Consider the following 16,745-nt stretch of genomic DNA (forward strand, 5'->3'; position numbering starts at 1 on the left):
TTTCTGCAAAGCAAACCACCGTGTCGTGAATGTAGATCTACACCTATGGCATCCACATATCCTGGCATTTCTATGGGTCATGAAGCTTCACAGCCACCAATGTCATTGCACATGGCCCTATACAGAACATAAATTAGGTTACACCATAGACCCAGCACTAAGGTTCTGCTGCGGCTACCGCGCGAACACAATCTTTGAAGAATACTAAGCCTTGCATCTGAGTCATCTGGGTGCTTAAAGGCATCTACGACTTTCACTGATCCTTCTCGCATGTCTCCTCTGCTTCCCAAGTGGCCTTGTTTACCCCAAAATATGGCAGACTCTGTCACTAGTGTTTGATCTGGTCTAATAGTACTTAGGTACCCTGCCCGACTTATGCGGCTAGTCATGAACGGTTTTCCCCCAGCCTAATGTTCGGGGTCTGGGTATGCTTGTTTGACACGGTCAGATGAACAGTTTCCTCGGCTTCGTAAAGAGTTGTAGTGGCAGGTAAGGCTATTGGTTGCTGATTTCTTTCAGGGTTTCCTATCTTGATGTGTTTTGAACCTGGAGGTTGAGCTAAAGCTCAGCTTCTGTTGTATGATTATAAATTCAATGACTGACTGTCACGTCTATCGTTGATCTTTGATTGGAAGCCTGGGTGCTTTCTTTCTACATGTACACACATACTTTCTTGATATGCTATCACGCCAGAATATAGAGTTAACCACTTGCTTCAATCAAAAGAATGAACTTCAAGATGGTCACTTGTTCAGGTATATTGGTAGCATTAGCATCAAAGTTTTGGGGTTATCTGTGTTACGCTGGAAGATAATGAAAACATCTATACATTGTTTTCTGAGACGACTATCTTTACTGGGAGATGATGGCCTTAGGTACGCCGTTTGCGTCTTCCAAATAGATATACTATTCAACCATAAGCGCCATGCTTAGGCATCTCTGAAATCTCACGAACCATTTTCATTGAATACTCTAGTGATATGTTTCACAGTGTGACATCAATCTGTAAGCTGACCTATCTTACTTCTACAACCTTTTCAGCTCGGGGGTGGAAGCAGGGATCACCTCCATACTGGTTTGCTTCAGCGTATGCTGTCTTCCTCCTAAGACCATGGCTTTCATCAATAGCAACCTTCAGTGCTGAGTCTGTGTAAGCAAAGTTCAGATAGCACGGGATATTTGAGTAGCATTTTGCGCAATACTCCACTTTTATGCAAGTACTCCTCCTATCCCAGCATGATATGTCTGGTCAATAAGAAGAGCTACAAATTTTGGACTCGTGCCAATATCCACGAAACCACTAGTCTAAGCTGCTTGACAGGAATGGATGAGCTGCACTTTGAGAGGTTCAATCAGATATTCTATATACAAATAGAAAGCATCTCGTAGCGCTAGTCTTGGAGGGATATTGCACTATTAAGCCATTCATTAAACAGGCGTACGGAGACAAAGGGTCAAGACAATTGTGCAATACTGTTTGCTCGGGCACAGTTTTCGCTGCAGTTGCCATAAAAATTCCATGATAATGTTGTTGAATATCTTAGCGATAGAATTACTTTTAGTCTTGTCGGGACAATACACATTCTAACCTTAAGTCTGCGGAGACGGATAGGCCTATCAATGCATTATCGCATTTTGCCGGGCGGTGAGGCTTTTGAGCCCTGCACGTGATGACTCAACCGCGAGGCCGAAAGTGGGTTTTTCGAATTGTGCTTTGTGATCCCCAATAGTGGCAGTCTTCATTCCAACCTCACAACTCCCTCACATCCTTTCGGGCACTCTTACGCAGGTACTATTTCGAGGCCACCTTGTCTCGGATACCTTATCGATTTCCAGCCTTCCATCAACTCTTGAACAGTTCCGAAGCTTTGCCTAGCAAAGGCGCAACCCCGCCGAAAATGTCGTTGACAAATTGCCGTTTCTACGAGGAGAAGTATCCGGAGGTTGACAGCTATGTCATGGTCAACGTGAAGCAGGTATGCATTGCTACAGGTCATTTGGTTCTTTTCGGGGTTCAAAAACGCTGTCTAACACTCGTCTCTCAACCCCTCACAGATCGCCGAAATGGGCGCATACGTTAAGCTCCTCGAGTATGACAACATCGACGGCATGATTCTGCTCTCCGAATTGTCGCGCAGACGTATCCGCAGTATCCAGAAGCTTATTCGTATCGGCCGTAACGAGGTCGTCATCGTGCTTCGTGTGGACAAGGAGAAGGGCAAGTCCGAGTCCTCTGGATGACAACATCAGCATCAACTTACTAACTCGTATTCTTCTACGTATTTAGGTTATATCGATCTTTCCAAGCGTCGAGTTTCTCCCGAAGATGTTGTCAAGTGTGAGGAAAGATACAACAAGAGCAAGGCTGTCCACTCCATCATGCGCCACGTTGCCGAGGCCACTCAGACCCCTCTTGAGACCCTATACCAGCAGATCGGATGGCCCTTGAACCGCAAATATGGACACTCCCACGATGCGTTCAAGATCTCCATCACGTAAGGACCACTGGACTCAAGACTGTCACGAATCATCATACTCATATCATCACAGGAACCCCGACGTGTGGAACGAGGTTGAATTCCCTAACGAGAACGTGAAGAAGGAGTTGACGCACTACATCAGCAAGAGACTTACTCCTCACCCGACCAAGGTCCGTGCCGATATTGAGGTTACTTGCTTCGGTTACGACGGTATCGATGCGGTCAAGGAGGCCCTGCGCACCGCCGAGGCCCACAACACCCCCGAGACCCAGATCAAGGTTAAGTTGGTTGCCCCGCCACTTTACGTCTTGACCAGCCAGTGCTTGGACAAGGCCATTGGTATTCAAATGCTCGAGGAGGCTATTCAAAGGATTGAGGCCAAGATCAAGGAGTCTGGCGGTGGTTGCATTGTCAAGATGGCTCCCAAGGCTGTTACTGAGCACGATGATGCTGCCCTCCAGGAGCTCATGGAGAAGCGTGAGCGTGAGAACATGGAAGTCAGCGGTGACGAGAGCATGTCCGAGAGCGATGAGGGCGTTCCTGAGTAAACTGCCCGCCGCGAGCTTAGCGACAGCGTGTGAAGCTTGAGAGTTCGCCTCGGCGGCGACATGAGAAACAAGCAGAGCGCTTCACGAACTGGTGTTGTGGGGTTATCGCAGACTGAAGATTGAAGGCGATCATATAAGTGTGTCGGGTAGGGTGTGGAGAAAAAGTTCAATAGAGTTTCTGGACATGACACGATTTATGAGACGCAAGTACGGTTTAATGTGCGATGTGCGACGGGTGAAATCGAGATCATCGGCGGGGTATGAAGACGATCGGAAGGGCCTCATCCCATCCAGAGGCCTTTCTTTCCCATAAGGTGATAATGACATGCACATTGTCCCTTGTATTGTTGATCAGTGGATGTTGCTTGACTCTCTGTTGGTGAGTGGCTTTGGCCCAACAGGAGCCCTCTCTTTCTGATGTACATAAGCTTCTTTGATCAACGAACGGTTCAACCCCAGTGGCCGTTTCAGACACTGATGTATAAGCTCTTCTCTTCCGGATTAATTGCAAGGAGCAGGTCGATCATTTCGCTCTGCTGCTCAGTAACACTCGTATCCTGACCGCTTGTATGATTTGAACCTTGAAGATGGCTCCTTCATTGGTGGTTTGGGTGAGCGGCTAAGAAGTGGGGCGCGCGGCCTGGCTGAAAGACTTACATTAACTAAGTAGACCGTAGCTCTGAAGTCTCCCTCCTGAGTCCTCCCTCAGCGCCTGTGAAAATCTGATCGTTTCTATTATCCTAGCAACTGATCTACTCCTTTGGGCCTTTCAAAATGGGCCACTGGCGAGATATCTTCAACACCGATGCGGGGCGGACCCGCCACCGCCTGCATATGGAACAACACCGATGTACGTCATCTGGTTGCGGAGCCGCTCTACAACATGCTCTCGGCTAACAGGGTTCATAGTGCTTCCTGCCTTTACAGATGACCAGGTCTCTTCTACCCTACCCTCTAAGGAGGTGACAAAAGTCGCTCTTCGTCTGAAGTACCAGCTGGAGCAAGTCATCCCTTGCGAGCTAGATGAGAGTGATATTGTCAGTCCGAATAGTCGGGTTATCACAAGGAATGTGATTCAGACAGCCCGTCTAGCAGGAGGCGAAGACCTGCAGGCCTGCGTTCCATTCTGTCTCCTCGTTTGTCTGCGTTGGTTCAAGCTTCAGGCTCAGGAAGAGCTCTGGGATTCTGATTTACATGAGCGCAGAGCCCTTGCTTGTGAGGTCATAGCGAAGAGAATGTAATACATCCTCCCGTAGCATGATTCTGGAGACTTTGCTGATCCAGCTGATATAGCATTGAAACCGAGGAAGATCAGGACAATCTACTCATCAATGTCCTCCTTAAGCGGTACTCGATTTTCATTGATGGTGGAGAGGCCATGCCGGCTAATGTCATCGAGCGCGCTGTTGATCTACATGCTTTGAGGGTCATTGGCTCCTCGGGTTATCAAAAGTGTATCAGATACCTGTGGAATGGATGGTTCTGCCAGCAAGAGGGCAATCCAACCAATTTCGTTCCCTACCTGGAGAGGGACAACACAAGTTTTGCAGTTCACTTCCACCCAGATCGGATGAGGACGCCTCTATATCAGAACATTTGCCAGATTTTCTTCTCTCTCGTTTATCTCGGACTCTACACCCAGGTTATCAACACAGTAAATCCCACCGGTGACCTAGATGCCGTGGAGGGGATCCTCTATGTGATGACCCTTGCCTTCATCTGCGACGAAGTTTCCAAACTCTGGAAAGTCGGCTGGCACTACTTGGACTTCTGGAATGCCTTCAACTCAACGCTCTACGCAATCCTCGCCGTGTCTTTCTTTCTGCGCGTGGCCGCCTTGGCGCATTCTCAATCTGTTCACGATGCAGAAAGACAAAGTCTGAACGAACTGAGCTACAATTTTCTGGCATTTGCGGGGCCGATGTTCTGGATGCGTATGATGCTCTATCTCGATTCCTTCCGCTTTTTCGGTGCCATGTTTGTGGTCTTGAGAGTCATGATGAAGGAAAGCTTGATCTTCTTCGCCCTTCTCTTCGTCGTTCTTGCAGGCTTTTTCCAGGCATTCATCGGCATGGCTCAAGTGGATGATGATACCCCCATTGTGAGAGGCATTGTGCAAGGAATGGCGAACAGCGTCATGCAGAGCCCAGAATTCAGCACGTTTGAGGACTTTGCCTTTCCATTTGGAATTATCCTCTACTACGTTTTCAACTTTGTTGTAATGACAAGTGGGTATTCCTCGAGTTTAATGTTTGGTTGCGCAGCTAATTGAATCCACTCCAGTTCTGCTGAACATTCTCATTGCACTCTACAACAGTGCTTACGAGGATATCTCGGGAAATGCTATTGATGAGTACATGGCCATCTTCGCTCAGAAGACCATGCAGTTCGTTCGCGCACCGGATGAGAATGTCTTCATACCTCGTATGTTTAACGCACTATTTCTGATAGCTACGACTAACGCCTAAACTAGCATTCAATCTGTTGGAGATCATCTTCTTAGTGCTCCCGTTTGAGTGGTGGCTACCAAGGCAATACTATGCCAAGCTCAACGATGTCATCATGGGCGTTATATACTCACCCATCCTCGTTATCACAGCGTTCTTCGAAGTGCGTGATGCAAGACGCATTAGGTGGAACCGTCGGCGCGGTGAAGAGGACGACGACGACGTGCAGGAATGGGAACACGCCGCCGAGGAAGTTGACTTTGATCTCGATGATAGCTGGACTCAGACCGTACGGGAATCTACCCCAAACATTCAAGTGGACGGCACCACCTTGGAGATTATGCGGCTGAAGGAGCAGGTTATTTCGCTTACCGAAACAGTCAGAGTTTTGGCCGAGGAGAAGGCTGGAAGGAGTATGATGATGGGGGAGTCAAGCTCAACCATTGTGGATCCAGAATGAGTGTCCATTTAGGGAGGGCCAGTTGTTTTCTGGTTCTTGGTATTTATGATTTATACGCTTCGCCAAGTATTGTGCATTGTTGACAGTGATCTTCCTTTGGTATTTTGCTCGAAATTATTTTTAGGTATGTATATCAATGCTTACATCTACGTATCATGAGCACCAGGAGTTATAACTGTCGTATGTCGACGCCGACATAAGGTGTGGCTTCCAAAAGTGGTAAATAGAATAAGATTCATCATAGCGGACCTGTCTCCAGTTAACAGATAATAATCCTATATTATTAACATATGGTAATGGGTAATTAATAAAAGAAAATAAATGAAGGAGAAAATGAAAAGAGAGAGATCCCATGCGAATCCTGAAGTAGACATGTGGGAACAAAAAAGAAAGCCCAACGCGGGGCTCGAACCCGCAGCCTTGAGATTAAGAGTCTCACGCTCTACCGATTGAGCTAGCCGGGCTAGTTCGGTGAAAGAAGGCAGCTCCTATTGCTACATATTACAACGACAAATTATGCTGACCCACCTGCCACTCTAGGGATACCCTTCGGTTTGAAGTATATATTTCTAAACGCCATGGTATTGTTGCTGGTACTTCTCTCCGTCCTAATATCCGTACAGGCAATATTTATACTCGCATTCTCTTTTCCCCGCTTATGCACTCACCCAGTAAGTACAGCTGATGGTGCAATTGGAAAATAGAGTCGCAGGGTGGTTCTGTGACATGCGTACTTGCATGTGCTGCTGTTGTAGCCGCTACTTGATGTATCATTTCGGGATAGGGTTTTCTGTACTTCACTCTCCCTTGCGCGCCATCTACAAGACCACCCCACGTAGGTTCTAATACACTACTTCAAATTATTCTGACTGCTACGGACCTCTCCATTCTATCACATTTTCTTTACTATGAAATCCGGCTATATAGACTACTTATATATCTGTACTGTACCTCCAGTATTCCACCCCAAGTAGGTTAGGATTATATAAAATCTGCTTGATTATATCATGTAAGTATATACAAAGGGAGCATTGAATATGAAAAATACAGTAACTGCTTCTTATATATATTTAGCTAGTAATTCGATTAATATAATAGTCAAATTTTGAAGGTTTCATAGTGATCTATAGATATAGACTTAGTTTCAGGTCAGGATGAAAGTTATCTAGTCTAGAGTACGGAATATCCACTTCTCTGGGCATTTTATTGATGACTGACAAGGTGAAGAGAGTTCCAGTGGCTTGAAAATACTGCTATTAGATGGAATTGGATGATATATCCAGTCTAAGGAGAGAGAGATATCATATTAAATTAAATCCATACCAAAGTCTTATACCTCCTTAGTATCTTGCATGTCACGGGCAATTTGGTAGATCTGCTTGACATAGGCCTGGGTACGGCTATCGCCCTCCAAGCTGGCGCCCATCTTGTTCATTGCATATGCAATACACATCTTTCGATCTAGGTCCATGATCAAGATGGACCCGCCCCAACCTTCCCAGTAAGCCACGCGCCCATCAGTGACCAAGTCGTAGGAGTTGCCCGAGGTGGGAAGTGCCCAGCCCAGTCCCCAGGACATTCGCTTGCCCATGACCGAATCGACGGCATCAACTTGTGGCTCCAGGATGCGATTGATAGTCTCGGGGGAGAGGAATCGCTTTCCGTCAAGCTCACCTCCGTTGACGACCATGGAGCCGATGCGAGCCATAGCGCGAGCGTTGGAGAAGCCATTGGTACCGCCCAGTTCAGTGCGACGCAGCGGCGCACCTGCCCCGTTGACAGCTTGGGGCGGGATGGGGCTCCCCATGGTTGTGCGCATCATAATGCTGGCCGGGTCCAGTCCCTCGAGTGAAAGCATCTGCGGCTGCGGTACCATCTCAGCAACACGGGCGGGGTCCCCTTCCTCATCGGCGGGGAGTACACCTAGACGATAGTCGGCCCCCAACGGCTCGGCAATTTCAGACTGGACGAAGGCCCCTAGCGACTGGCCGGTGATGCGGCGCACCAGCTCGCCTACCAGCACGCCTTGTGTGGCCGGGTGATACCCCAGGTGGCTACCGGGCGGAGACCACCACGGTTGCTGCGCTGCCAGCTTCGCCGTTGCCACGGGGGTGTCGCAGATCTCCTCCAGCGTGATGGGCAGCTCCCAAGCCGGCAGGCCCGCCGTGTGGCTCAGGACATGCTTGACGAGAATGGCTTCCTTGCCATTGGCGGCAAATTCGGGCCAATAGCGCGCCACAGGCGCCGAAGGGTCCAGCAGACCCCTGTCAATCAGCATGTTTGCTGCCAGGTTGGTGATGACTTTGGAGCTGGAGAAGATGCACGTGACGGTGTTAGCAGTCCAGGGCTGCGTGCGCGCAGCGTCCGCATATCCGCCCCAGAGATCGACCACCGTTTCGTTGCCGACGGTCACGCTGAGGCTGAAACCTAGCTCCTCCCCGGCTTGCAGATTCTCAGTCAGGGTATTGCGGAGGGGCGAGAAGGGAGGGGCACAGTGGCCCTGAATAAGAGGAGGGAGAGACATCTGCTGTAGTATTGGTAGATAACTTTTCTTCTTGTAGTGTGGATGTGAGATGGGTGGACAACACTTGGATCAAATAAAGTAAAATAAACTGCGAACCGAGGAATGATTACTAGATCGAAGGATTAGTATTGAGACCCTGGGTGAGATTCAATTTCGCGGCCCACTTGTACTTAGCCCCTCTTCACTGCATCGGAGAGTTGACTGTTAGGTGATACTTATTACTAGTGATTCTTGGGGTTTTGGGGGCGGATACAGAGGGCATACATAGGGCTCGTATTATCTGTACGGGTGGTATTGAATTGTATTGTATTTTGGCTAGCGGAAGGGACCGCCGCAGAGATCTATTTTGACTGGTAGATAAATACTATATCATATCATCACCCCACTGCATTAGGTCTATTAGGCTATTAGCATCATATGGTGATTACAAGGTAACCTATCCATCTCTCAGTTATTTTCGCTACTCCGGCACAAGCGCCCATCACTGGCGACCTCCCAATCATCACTGCCTACCAGGGCGGTGCCATAGAACACCCCCTCGGGGTCGTATCGGCGTTTAACCTGCTTTAGCGAGGCATAATTGCCCCCAAAGAATTGTGTCTGGAAGTCCTTCTGCTGGAAGTCGCCCTCGTTTAGGTATGCCCCACTGCTGTTCGCCAGACCCGTCACCTGCGTCAGCAGCGGATCGTAATGGTTTGTGATCAGCGTCTCGTTTGCGACGTTGGTGGCATAGCTCTGCGTAAAGTCCCAGTCGGCTGTTAATTCGATCCAGGTAATGGCCTTGCGCCAGCCGGGGAAGACCGCGTTGGGTACATCGCCTCCACGCGATACGTCTGTGCCCACGCCAATGATTCGGAATGCCCGGTTGGAGCTGATCTCGCGCAGCGCCGCCGTCAGGGCGCGGTTGGAGTCCGCCGACATTAGCACCTCGCGTGGAATCAGCCGGCCGCCCTGGACCTGTGCATTGGTGTAGGAGCCATCGGGTAAGGGGCCAAAGAAGGTGTCGAAGAAGGTGTAGTAATTATCAAAGGAGTTCACCGAAATCGTGTAGTTGACGGCTAGCCGCTGCAGCTGGGCCACAAATGGCTGCATGAAGCCGTTTACCTCGCTTGCGTTGTAGCCCGGAAATGTCGCCGGCATAAGATACAGGCTGCCGTCCATGATCACATAGGCGGTGGCTGCTCCCTTTGCGATCCACGCAGGCATTGCAGTGTGAAAGGCAGTGACAGCCTCCCAGAAAGCATCGCTGGAGTTGGTCTGTGTCACCGTCACGCTGGCCCCTGTCACGATCCCATCGGCGTGGGCTTTGACTGTCATGGAAAGGACCACCGCGTAGGTGCCCCCACCGCCCCCAGAGAGGGCCCAGTAGAGATCAGGGTAGTCAGTTGGCGTGGCGACGACGTGCCGTCCGTCTGCCAGGACCACCTCCCATTCCAGCACCTGGTCCGCGCTCAGTCCGTACAGGGTGGAAAGCATCGAGTGTCCGCCGCCTTGCGTATATCCTCCTGCCAGTCCCACCGTGGAGCACGTTCCACCAACCACACGAAGGCCTGCCTTGTGAGCTGCTGCATAGGCATCAAAACCTTGCACTCCCGCCCCCATCTTCATGGCCTTCCCGGTGTAGCGTGGGTGGTGATAGTCCAGGATAGAAATGTTCTTCATGTGATGAGTCCATAGACCAAGGGAACCTTTACCAGAAGATCGACCCAAAAGACTATTGGCATGGAGTTAATGTCCGTCACACATTCAAATCAGAAGGGAAGAACCTACTCATGACCGGTGTTCTTGATTACCAGCCGGATGTTATGCTCGCGAGCAAACGTGACCCCGGCCGCTGCATCAGCGGCACCGCGGACATCGATGGTATAGTCCGGGTAGTTACCCAAAAGGCAGGGACTCGTTTTGGAGGTAAAGGGATCACAACTCTGATTTTGAAAATAAGGATTGCTGAAAGAGGAGGAGGAATTTGCGTGCAGCTCCGGATAGATCCACTCGGCCGCCAAGTACGCGCACTGGGCAGCATCATAATGTGGTTCATGACAAGGCGCCCCCAAAGGAACCGTCGCGCTGAGTCGGCCGCCCACAGTGGTATTCAACTGGTGCCAGTCCGCAGCCGATGGCCATTCGGAGTCGCCCGGGAGGTAGCGACATGTCGAAGACCCCTGAACTTGAGCGGGAATGGCTTGACTGAAGGGCAACAAAGCCAGCCCAGCCGAAGTGGCTAGCCAGTGAAGGGAACGGACCATGGCGATAGGAGGAGGGCTTGGGGGTAGAGGAAGGATGCTTTGACAGAGGGTTGCTTCTCATGACTCTGTATTTATGTGGTTTCAGCGATACTACCAACCCTAGCACTACTACTATTTGCCGAGTCCAAGCCGTGTTCCTGCCTCTTGTCAATGACATCCAACCTGGAGCCACTTGACATGTTGACCAATTATTTCGCGGTATAACAAGTACTACTACCATATGACCGACCACTGCTGACGATACTGATGATACTGACGATACTGACGATACTGACGATACTGACAGTACAAATAATACCAAAAATACCAAAAATACTGGGGATTCTAGCAAGGCTGCAGACCCTGACCCTACTAGCGTATGGGGGCGAAAATGACTTGCAACGTAGGGCAGGTGTCAGCTTGTCGGGCTACAGGCTCATTTGCGTTGCATAGCCGGGGATCGATTTGGCATGTGTATGAGTCTTACCTCGAAGATAAGGGTCTGGCCTGCATTGCATCCACCTCGTCCGACAATTCAGCCCCCAATACGGCAGTCCCATTCTGCACACAGCCCCCAATGTATGCACATATGGTAACCTCCGACAACGTGCCGTCCCTGTCTAGTCCTCATCATGCATAATCACTCTTGACCACTCACACATCCCCATACACCTCCTATAATATTATGGCCCGATATGGCTCCCTGTCAGAGTTAGAGCTGACTTGGCTAACGTCCAGGCTTCAACCAGCCCCTCCCGCGGTGCAAACGGCCCCCCTCACTCCTGTCCCTCATTTGGTACCTTTCTTCACATTTTCCTTCGGGACTTCCTTCCAAGGCTGACCAGGCCGGATATTTGAATCCTCTAGATCCACTGCTTACTGAATATTTGACGTGTCCACCCCACGTTCTTCGTCTTTCTGTCAAGACACACTTGGGACGAGAAGCAGAGAAGCAATCATGGCCGCTGTTGCACCTTCCTCATGGACTGATTTCCCCCGGGCAGTCGCCCCCGTGGTAGTTTCGCTTGTTCTCGAGGTGCTGGCTATTCTTGCTGTGGGGCTGCGTTTCTACTCACACCGACTGAAGCGAGTGAGCACCGCGGCTCATGATTTCGCTATTCTGGTCGCCTTGGTAAGTCCCTTGACTAGACTGCATCATATTGCCCAGCAAAGCATACTGACATCCTGTGGCAATCTAGATCTTTTCAACCGGTCTAGTGATCTGTCTCATTCTAGGTACGGGTGGATGCCTATACTCCTATGCTCTCCTCCAGCACTCGAATCTAACAAGGCAATTTTCCTTCACACAGCCACCGTCTTGGGAGGTCTCGGTCAACATATCACTGAACTGTCAAATCCGACGGTGCAGTTAGTCAGGTTTGCCAAGGTGAGATCCATCAGCAATCCTTCAGCTTGGATCACTGGTTGACCTGTGATGGTCACACCCCAGATCTACCTTGCCATCTCACCCATCTGGGGAGTTGCCATCAGTGGAGTCAAGATCTCGATCCTCCTACTCTACATCAGCATCTTCCGGCGCAAGGCCTTCATCCGATGCTGTTATGCCATGATCGCCTTGCAGGTGATCTGGTGCATTGGCGTGATCCTCGCCTCATTGCTTCTCTGCCAGCCGATTCAACTGAACTGGGATGCCACGGCAAAGGGCCACTGTGGCAGCAAGGAAGGCGCCTACTTGTCACTGCACATCACCAATCTGATCTTCGATGTCATGGTCGGCCTGCTACCAATTCCAGTCCTATGGACGCTCCAGTTGAAGTTGCGTCGGAAGATCAGTTTATCGTGCATGTTCGCGCTGGGAATCGCGTAAGTCAGGTTTCCTCTCGCCGTATCTTACGTGGATTAATCAAACGTAGGATCTGCATCATCACCATCTGCCGTATCACCCTCATCAATGACTTGATGGGCACAGACTTGACCTACTCAACCACCACGCTGTGCACATTCATGATCCTGGAGACCCTGCTTGGAGCGATCCTTGCATGTCTTCCTACGTTGCGACCGGCAATGGAGAAATTTTCGACCCTGGCCACTTCCTCTAGCAGCGTGCGCCGACTGCGCGGCGGCAGCACGACGGGTAAGTCGGCTGACCACTCGAGCATCGAACCCAATACAACGACCGCTTCCAGCACCCGTAACTACAAGGACTTTCAGCGTCTCAATGCCAGTATGGACTCAACATCGAAGCTGCACCGGACAACGGTGACGAGCGAACATGGCGACCTAGCAGCGACGAGGACCGATGAGGAAAATATCTACGTGGTCGATACCTGGAACATTGAAATGGGGCGGAAACCATCGCGTAACTGAACCAGGGCTGTGTGCTTTAGTCCGCTGCAGGCCGGCTCGGCTTAGGTCCGTCACACTGCATTGTGTGGAGGCAGTGATGAGGAGGAGTGTAAGCCTTATAATAATTAGTATAGTATTACTTTATGTCTCACGCTATCCGCCATTATCTTACAATTAGTATCTTGTATCTGTATTTCAGAGTACGGTACATAGACGATCTTGTAATTGATAAGCTTACCTAATGAATACCATATACGATGGATGGAACTAGTATTTGATTAGGACGACCTGCATTAGTATGGTAATTGGATGTAGGCCATGAACTTATAATATTAGGTTGATCGCATCCGACATTTTCACTTTGCCAGACCTTCAACCACCGACGTGACTCTCCTGCGTCTTCGTCTCCTCCCCCTTCTCCTACACTCTCCTACATTGTGAAAATCCACAAGATGAACCTTTTGGCACTAACTGTCACCGGCTGTCTGCTCTATATTACCGGCCTGGTAGTTTATCGTCTGTGGTGGAGTCCTTTGGCTCCCTTCCCAGGGCCCAAACTAGCTGCGGCCACCGGATGGTATGAGGCTTACTTTGAGTTAATCAAAAAAGGAGGAGGGCAATTCACATTCCACATCCGCGAGCTGCATGACAAGTATGGTAAGTAACCCATGACCTCGGACTATTCGTCTGCGAGAGACTGTGTCCAACTGTTTCTATTCTCAATAATATAGGCCCTATTGTGCGCATTAGTCCCACAGAGCTGCACATCCACGATTCAGAGTACTATGAGACCCTTTACACCTCACAACGGGGGCTGGACAAATCGCCGCACGTGCAGAACCGTTTTGGTAGCCCGTTGGCCTCCTTCTCAACGCCGGAGCACAATCTGCACAAGCGCCGGCGGGCTGCCATCGTTCCTTTCTTCTCCAAGCGGCGCACCTATGAGCAAGCGCCTATGATTCAGTCCCACGTGGACCGCATCACACACCGATTAGCTACCGAGTATGCGGGCACAGATCGGATTGTTTGTACCAACGACCTGTTCAGTAGCTACGGGGCCGACGTAATCATGACCTACGCGTTCAACCGCAGCTACAACTTCCTGTCGCGGCCTGACTTCACCTCAGCGTTCACACGGGCGATTCAGGGGCTGAAGGACTTTGTGCATATTGCGCAGCAGTTCCCCATTATTGGAGCGCTGGCGCAGTCCTTACCACCGTCGGTGGTCGGCCTGATCAATCCTGACATGAAAGCGATCGCACGCTTCAAGGAGGAGATTAGCGAACATGTCCGTCAGGTGCGCGACAACCATATGCGAGGGCGCCATGACCTCAACCAGCGTGGCACCGTCTTTTTTGAGATGCTGCATTCGGCGGAGCTGGCCAACCGCGTCGAGGAGACCTCATTTCCACGCCTGCGCGATGAGGGCGTCGGTATCGTGGGCGCTGGCATTGAAACTACCAAGATGGCCAACTTGGTGACTGTCTACCACATCTTGGCCAACCCACCGATCCTTGCGCGTCTGCAGGCTGAGCTGACGGCCGCCATGCCCGACCCTGCGCAGCCGCTACCCTTGAATGAGCTGGAGCGACTCCCATACCTGTCCGCTTGCATACAGGAGGGCATCCGCCTCTCCTACGGCGTCACGATGCGCTCGCAGCGTATTGCCCGTGATGGACCCATCCAGTACAAAAATTGGACCATCCCACCCCATGTCATGGTTAGCATGGACACTTACCATACCCACAACGATGAAGCTATCTTCCCGGACAGTACTTCCTACAGGCCTGAGCGTTGGCTGGGCAATCCGCGCGGGCCGGATGGCCAGAAGAGTTTGTCCCGCTACCTGACGGCGTTTGGCCGCGGCACCCGCATGTGTATTGGGTTCAACCTGGCATACGCGTTGATGACAATCATGCTGGCAGGGCTATTCCGGCGGTTGGACTTCGAGCTGTACGAGACAACGCGACGGGATGTAGACTGCTATCGGGATATGGTGGGAATGGACGTTGCACCAGGCAGCAAGGGGGTGCGATTGCAGGTTAAGGGGGTGAGAGAATAGACTGCTATACAAATATATACATATCTGGATACATATAACTGTCAATCATCAACCAGGACCTCGGCCATGTTTGTCAATCTGAATTGATACACTTGAAGAATTACACTATATATGCCCGTGTCCATAACGTCAAGCCAACCACCGATCTTCCTTTTCACCTGAGGTGAGCCACTGTGGCAGGCAGCTCTGTGGCAGGCTTTTTCGTCATGTTGCTGAGTTCGAGTTTTTTGATAAGTAGTCAAATTTTGTACTGCTAATTTGTGTTAAATTAGTAGTTCATAATAAAGATAGGCTGCAGATGTATCTTTGATTTGTTGATATATGTGTTTCCTTACAAATAAAAAAGATCGGTATCAACATTCATTTTTCTATTCTAAAGATGATAACAACAACTGAATGCAAATCTTGAATGTCACTGACAGAGTGCTACATAGTGATATTAAGAGGTAGCAAATAGCTCGTTCTTACTTTCTATTTCAAATATAGACTTCCTGTGCAGCTTCCTATACTATGATTATATATCTTTCAAATGATCATCTCGCAATTTACACATCGAATGTTAGTTGGGTATCATACTATTTAGAATATATACCGTCTTCGGTTACTATTACATCTGGAGGGGCAGTACACTAGCTTTATCTTACCTAAGGATAAGGGAATCATCAATCATATTTTTTCCTTACAGTGTCCCCTGAATGACATTCTCCAAGAACCGGAACATTACCCCCATCAACCCTTCCAAATGCTCCCCTTGAACCACATCCATATGCCCGACACCTTCTTGCAGCCACATCTGTTTGGATTCCCCTTTCATCTTGTCGAAGTAATGTCGTTGGCGCTCCGCCGGACTTAGCTGATCCAGCTCGGGGATCACCCACAGACACGGCGTGGGAGCCACCATGGTCTCCCACAGAGGGAACGGCTGCCACATGATCAGCTTGTAGTAGCTCTGAATGGTCGTGCGATTGACATGTCCTGGGGCCAGCTCGCGGCCAGCGGTGACCAGGCGCCCGTATCGCTCACGATCGATGCCCGTGCCGAACCCGGCAGGGTTGGTGCCGTCCTTGCGCAGCATGGGGAGGTAGAAGGGTTCATTCCCGTGCAATTGGGCGGTGCGATCCTGCATGCACCGCGACAGCACTTGAGGTTGCTTGTCCGGTGGGAGAGTAAAGGCCGTTAGCGGTGCGACGGCGATGACGGCGCGGATGCGCTTGTCCAGCGCCGCGGTGCACAGCGCCACGCTGGCTGAGAACGAGATACCCCAGATGAAGATCTCTGCTGGCTTGACCCGTTCAAGTGTGGACAAGAAGCTGATGGCGTCGCTGTAGTCAGAAGTCTGCTGGGACGGGTCGATCTCATGGCGCGGGCTGCCGTCGCTGGCACCGGTGTTGCGAGGTGAGTAGAGAAGCACCGTGTAGCCGTGCAGGTGGAAGTAGTGCGCCACGTCCGGAAGGCCTAGCATGCTAGGGAGGGAGTTGAACTTTTGGATAGGCTTAGTTCACGTAGGCAAGGCAGATGGCAGGGCAGATCAGTGCTTACTCCTGGGGTCATGATGATGGCCGGTCCGCGGGTTGGCGCGGGATACAGGCTGCCGCGGAGGGTGACGCCATCCAGCGTGGGAAAGGAAACGGATTCTTCTGTTAGGGTCATTCTGGGCTATTGATTTTGCTCTTCGTGGCAATGGGGAAAGGT

The 16,745-nt window shown here is 50.5% G+C and overlaps 7 protein-coding genes and 1 non-coding gene across 8 annotated transcripts; 4 read left to right on the forward strand and 4 right to left on the reverse strand.

Moving 5' to 3' along the window:
- Nucleotides 1-1,898: 1,898 nt before the first annotated feature.
- On the forward strand, nt 1,899-3,028 carry AtWU_04529 (translation initiation factor eIF2 subunit alpha; the record flags this gene model as incomplete). The annotated part of the gene is made up of 4 exons (XM_035499640.1): nt 1,899-1,976; nt 2,056-2,218; nt 2,288-2,495; nt 2,551-3,028. 4 exons carry the CDS (start codon nt 1,899-1,901, stop codon nt 3,026-3,028), a joined length of 927 nt encoding a protein of 308 aa, XP_035355533.1.
- Nucleotides 3,029-3,802: 774 nt separating this feature from the next.
- On the forward strand, nt 3,803-5,935 carry yvc1 (putative potassium ion channel Yvc1; the record flags this gene model as incomplete). Its single annotated transcript, XM_035499641.1, has 5 exons — nt 3,803-3,878; nt 3,938-4,265; nt 4,322-5,256; nt 5,312-5,452; nt 5,502-5,935. 5 exons carry the CDS (start codon nt 3,803-3,805, stop codon nt 5,933-5,935), a joined length of 1,914 nt encoding a protein of 637 aa, XP_035355534.1.
- A 391-nt stretch (nt 5,936-6,326) lies between these two features.
- Nucleotides 6,327-6,399, reverse strand: AtWU_t114. Its single transcript has one exon. It is a non-coding gene; the product is annotated as a tRNA-Lys (tRNA).
- An 866-nt stretch (nt 6,400-7,265) lies between these two features.
- AtWU_04531 (serine hydrolase domain-containing protein) lies at nt 7,266-8,459 on the reverse strand (the record flags this gene model as incomplete). The annotated part of the gene is made up of 1 exon (XM_035499642.1): nt 7,266-8,459. The coding sequence occupies one exon, from the start codon at nt 8,457-8,459 to the stop codon at nt 7,266-7,268; it is 1,194 nt and encodes a 397-aa protein (XP_035355535.1).
- A 447-nt stretch (nt 8,460-8,906) lies between these two features.
- On the reverse strand, nt 8,907-10,705 carry AtWU_04532 (FAD-dependent oxidoreductase; the record flags this gene model as incomplete). The annotated part of the gene is made up of 2 exons (XM_035499643.1): nt 8,907-10,173; nt 10,230-10,705. 2 exons carry the CDS (start codon nt 10,703-10,705, stop codon nt 8,907-8,909), a joined length of 1,743 nt encoding a protein of 580 aa, XP_035355536.1.
- A 937-nt stretch (nt 10,706-11,642) lies between these two features.
- AtWU_04533 (putative integral membrane protein) lies at nt 11,643-13,012 on the forward strand (the record flags this gene model as incomplete). Its single annotated transcript, XM_035499644.1, has 5 exons — nt 11,643-11,816; nt 11,884-11,920; nt 11,995-12,071; nt 12,135-12,508; nt 12,559-13,012. 5 exons carry the CDS (start codon nt 11,643-11,645, stop codon nt 13,010-13,012), a joined length of 1,116 nt encoding a protein of 371 aa, XP_035355537.1.
- Nucleotides 13,013-13,443: 431 nt separating this feature from the next.
- AtWU_04534 (cytochrome P450) lies at nt 13,444-15,053 on the forward strand (the record flags this gene model as incomplete). The annotated part of the gene is made up of 2 exons (XM_035499645.1): nt 13,444-13,648; nt 13,723-15,053. The coding sequence occupies 2 exons, from the start codon at nt 13,444-13,446 to the stop codon at nt 15,051-15,053; spliced, it is 1,536 nt and encodes a 511-aa protein (XP_035355538.1).
- Nucleotides 15,054-15,732: 679 nt separating this feature from the next.
- Nucleotides 15,733-16,703, reverse strand: fma-AT (acetyltransferase fmaC; the record flags this gene model as incomplete). The annotated part of the gene is made up of 2 exons (XM_035499646.1): nt 15,733-16,533; nt 16,593-16,703. 2 exons carry the CDS (start codon nt 16,701-16,703, stop codon nt 15,733-15,735), a joined length of 912 nt encoding a protein of 303 aa, XP_035355539.1.
- Between the last annotated feature and the right edge of the window lie 42 nt (nt 16,704-16,745).

This window comes from Aspergillus tubingensis, assembly GCF_013340325.1.
Source record: "Aspergillus tubingensis WU-2223L DNA, scaffold_6, whole genome shotgun sequence".
NCBI lineage: Eukaryota > Fungi > Ascomycota > Eurotiomycetes > Eurotiales > Aspergillaceae > Aspergillus > Aspergillus tubingensis.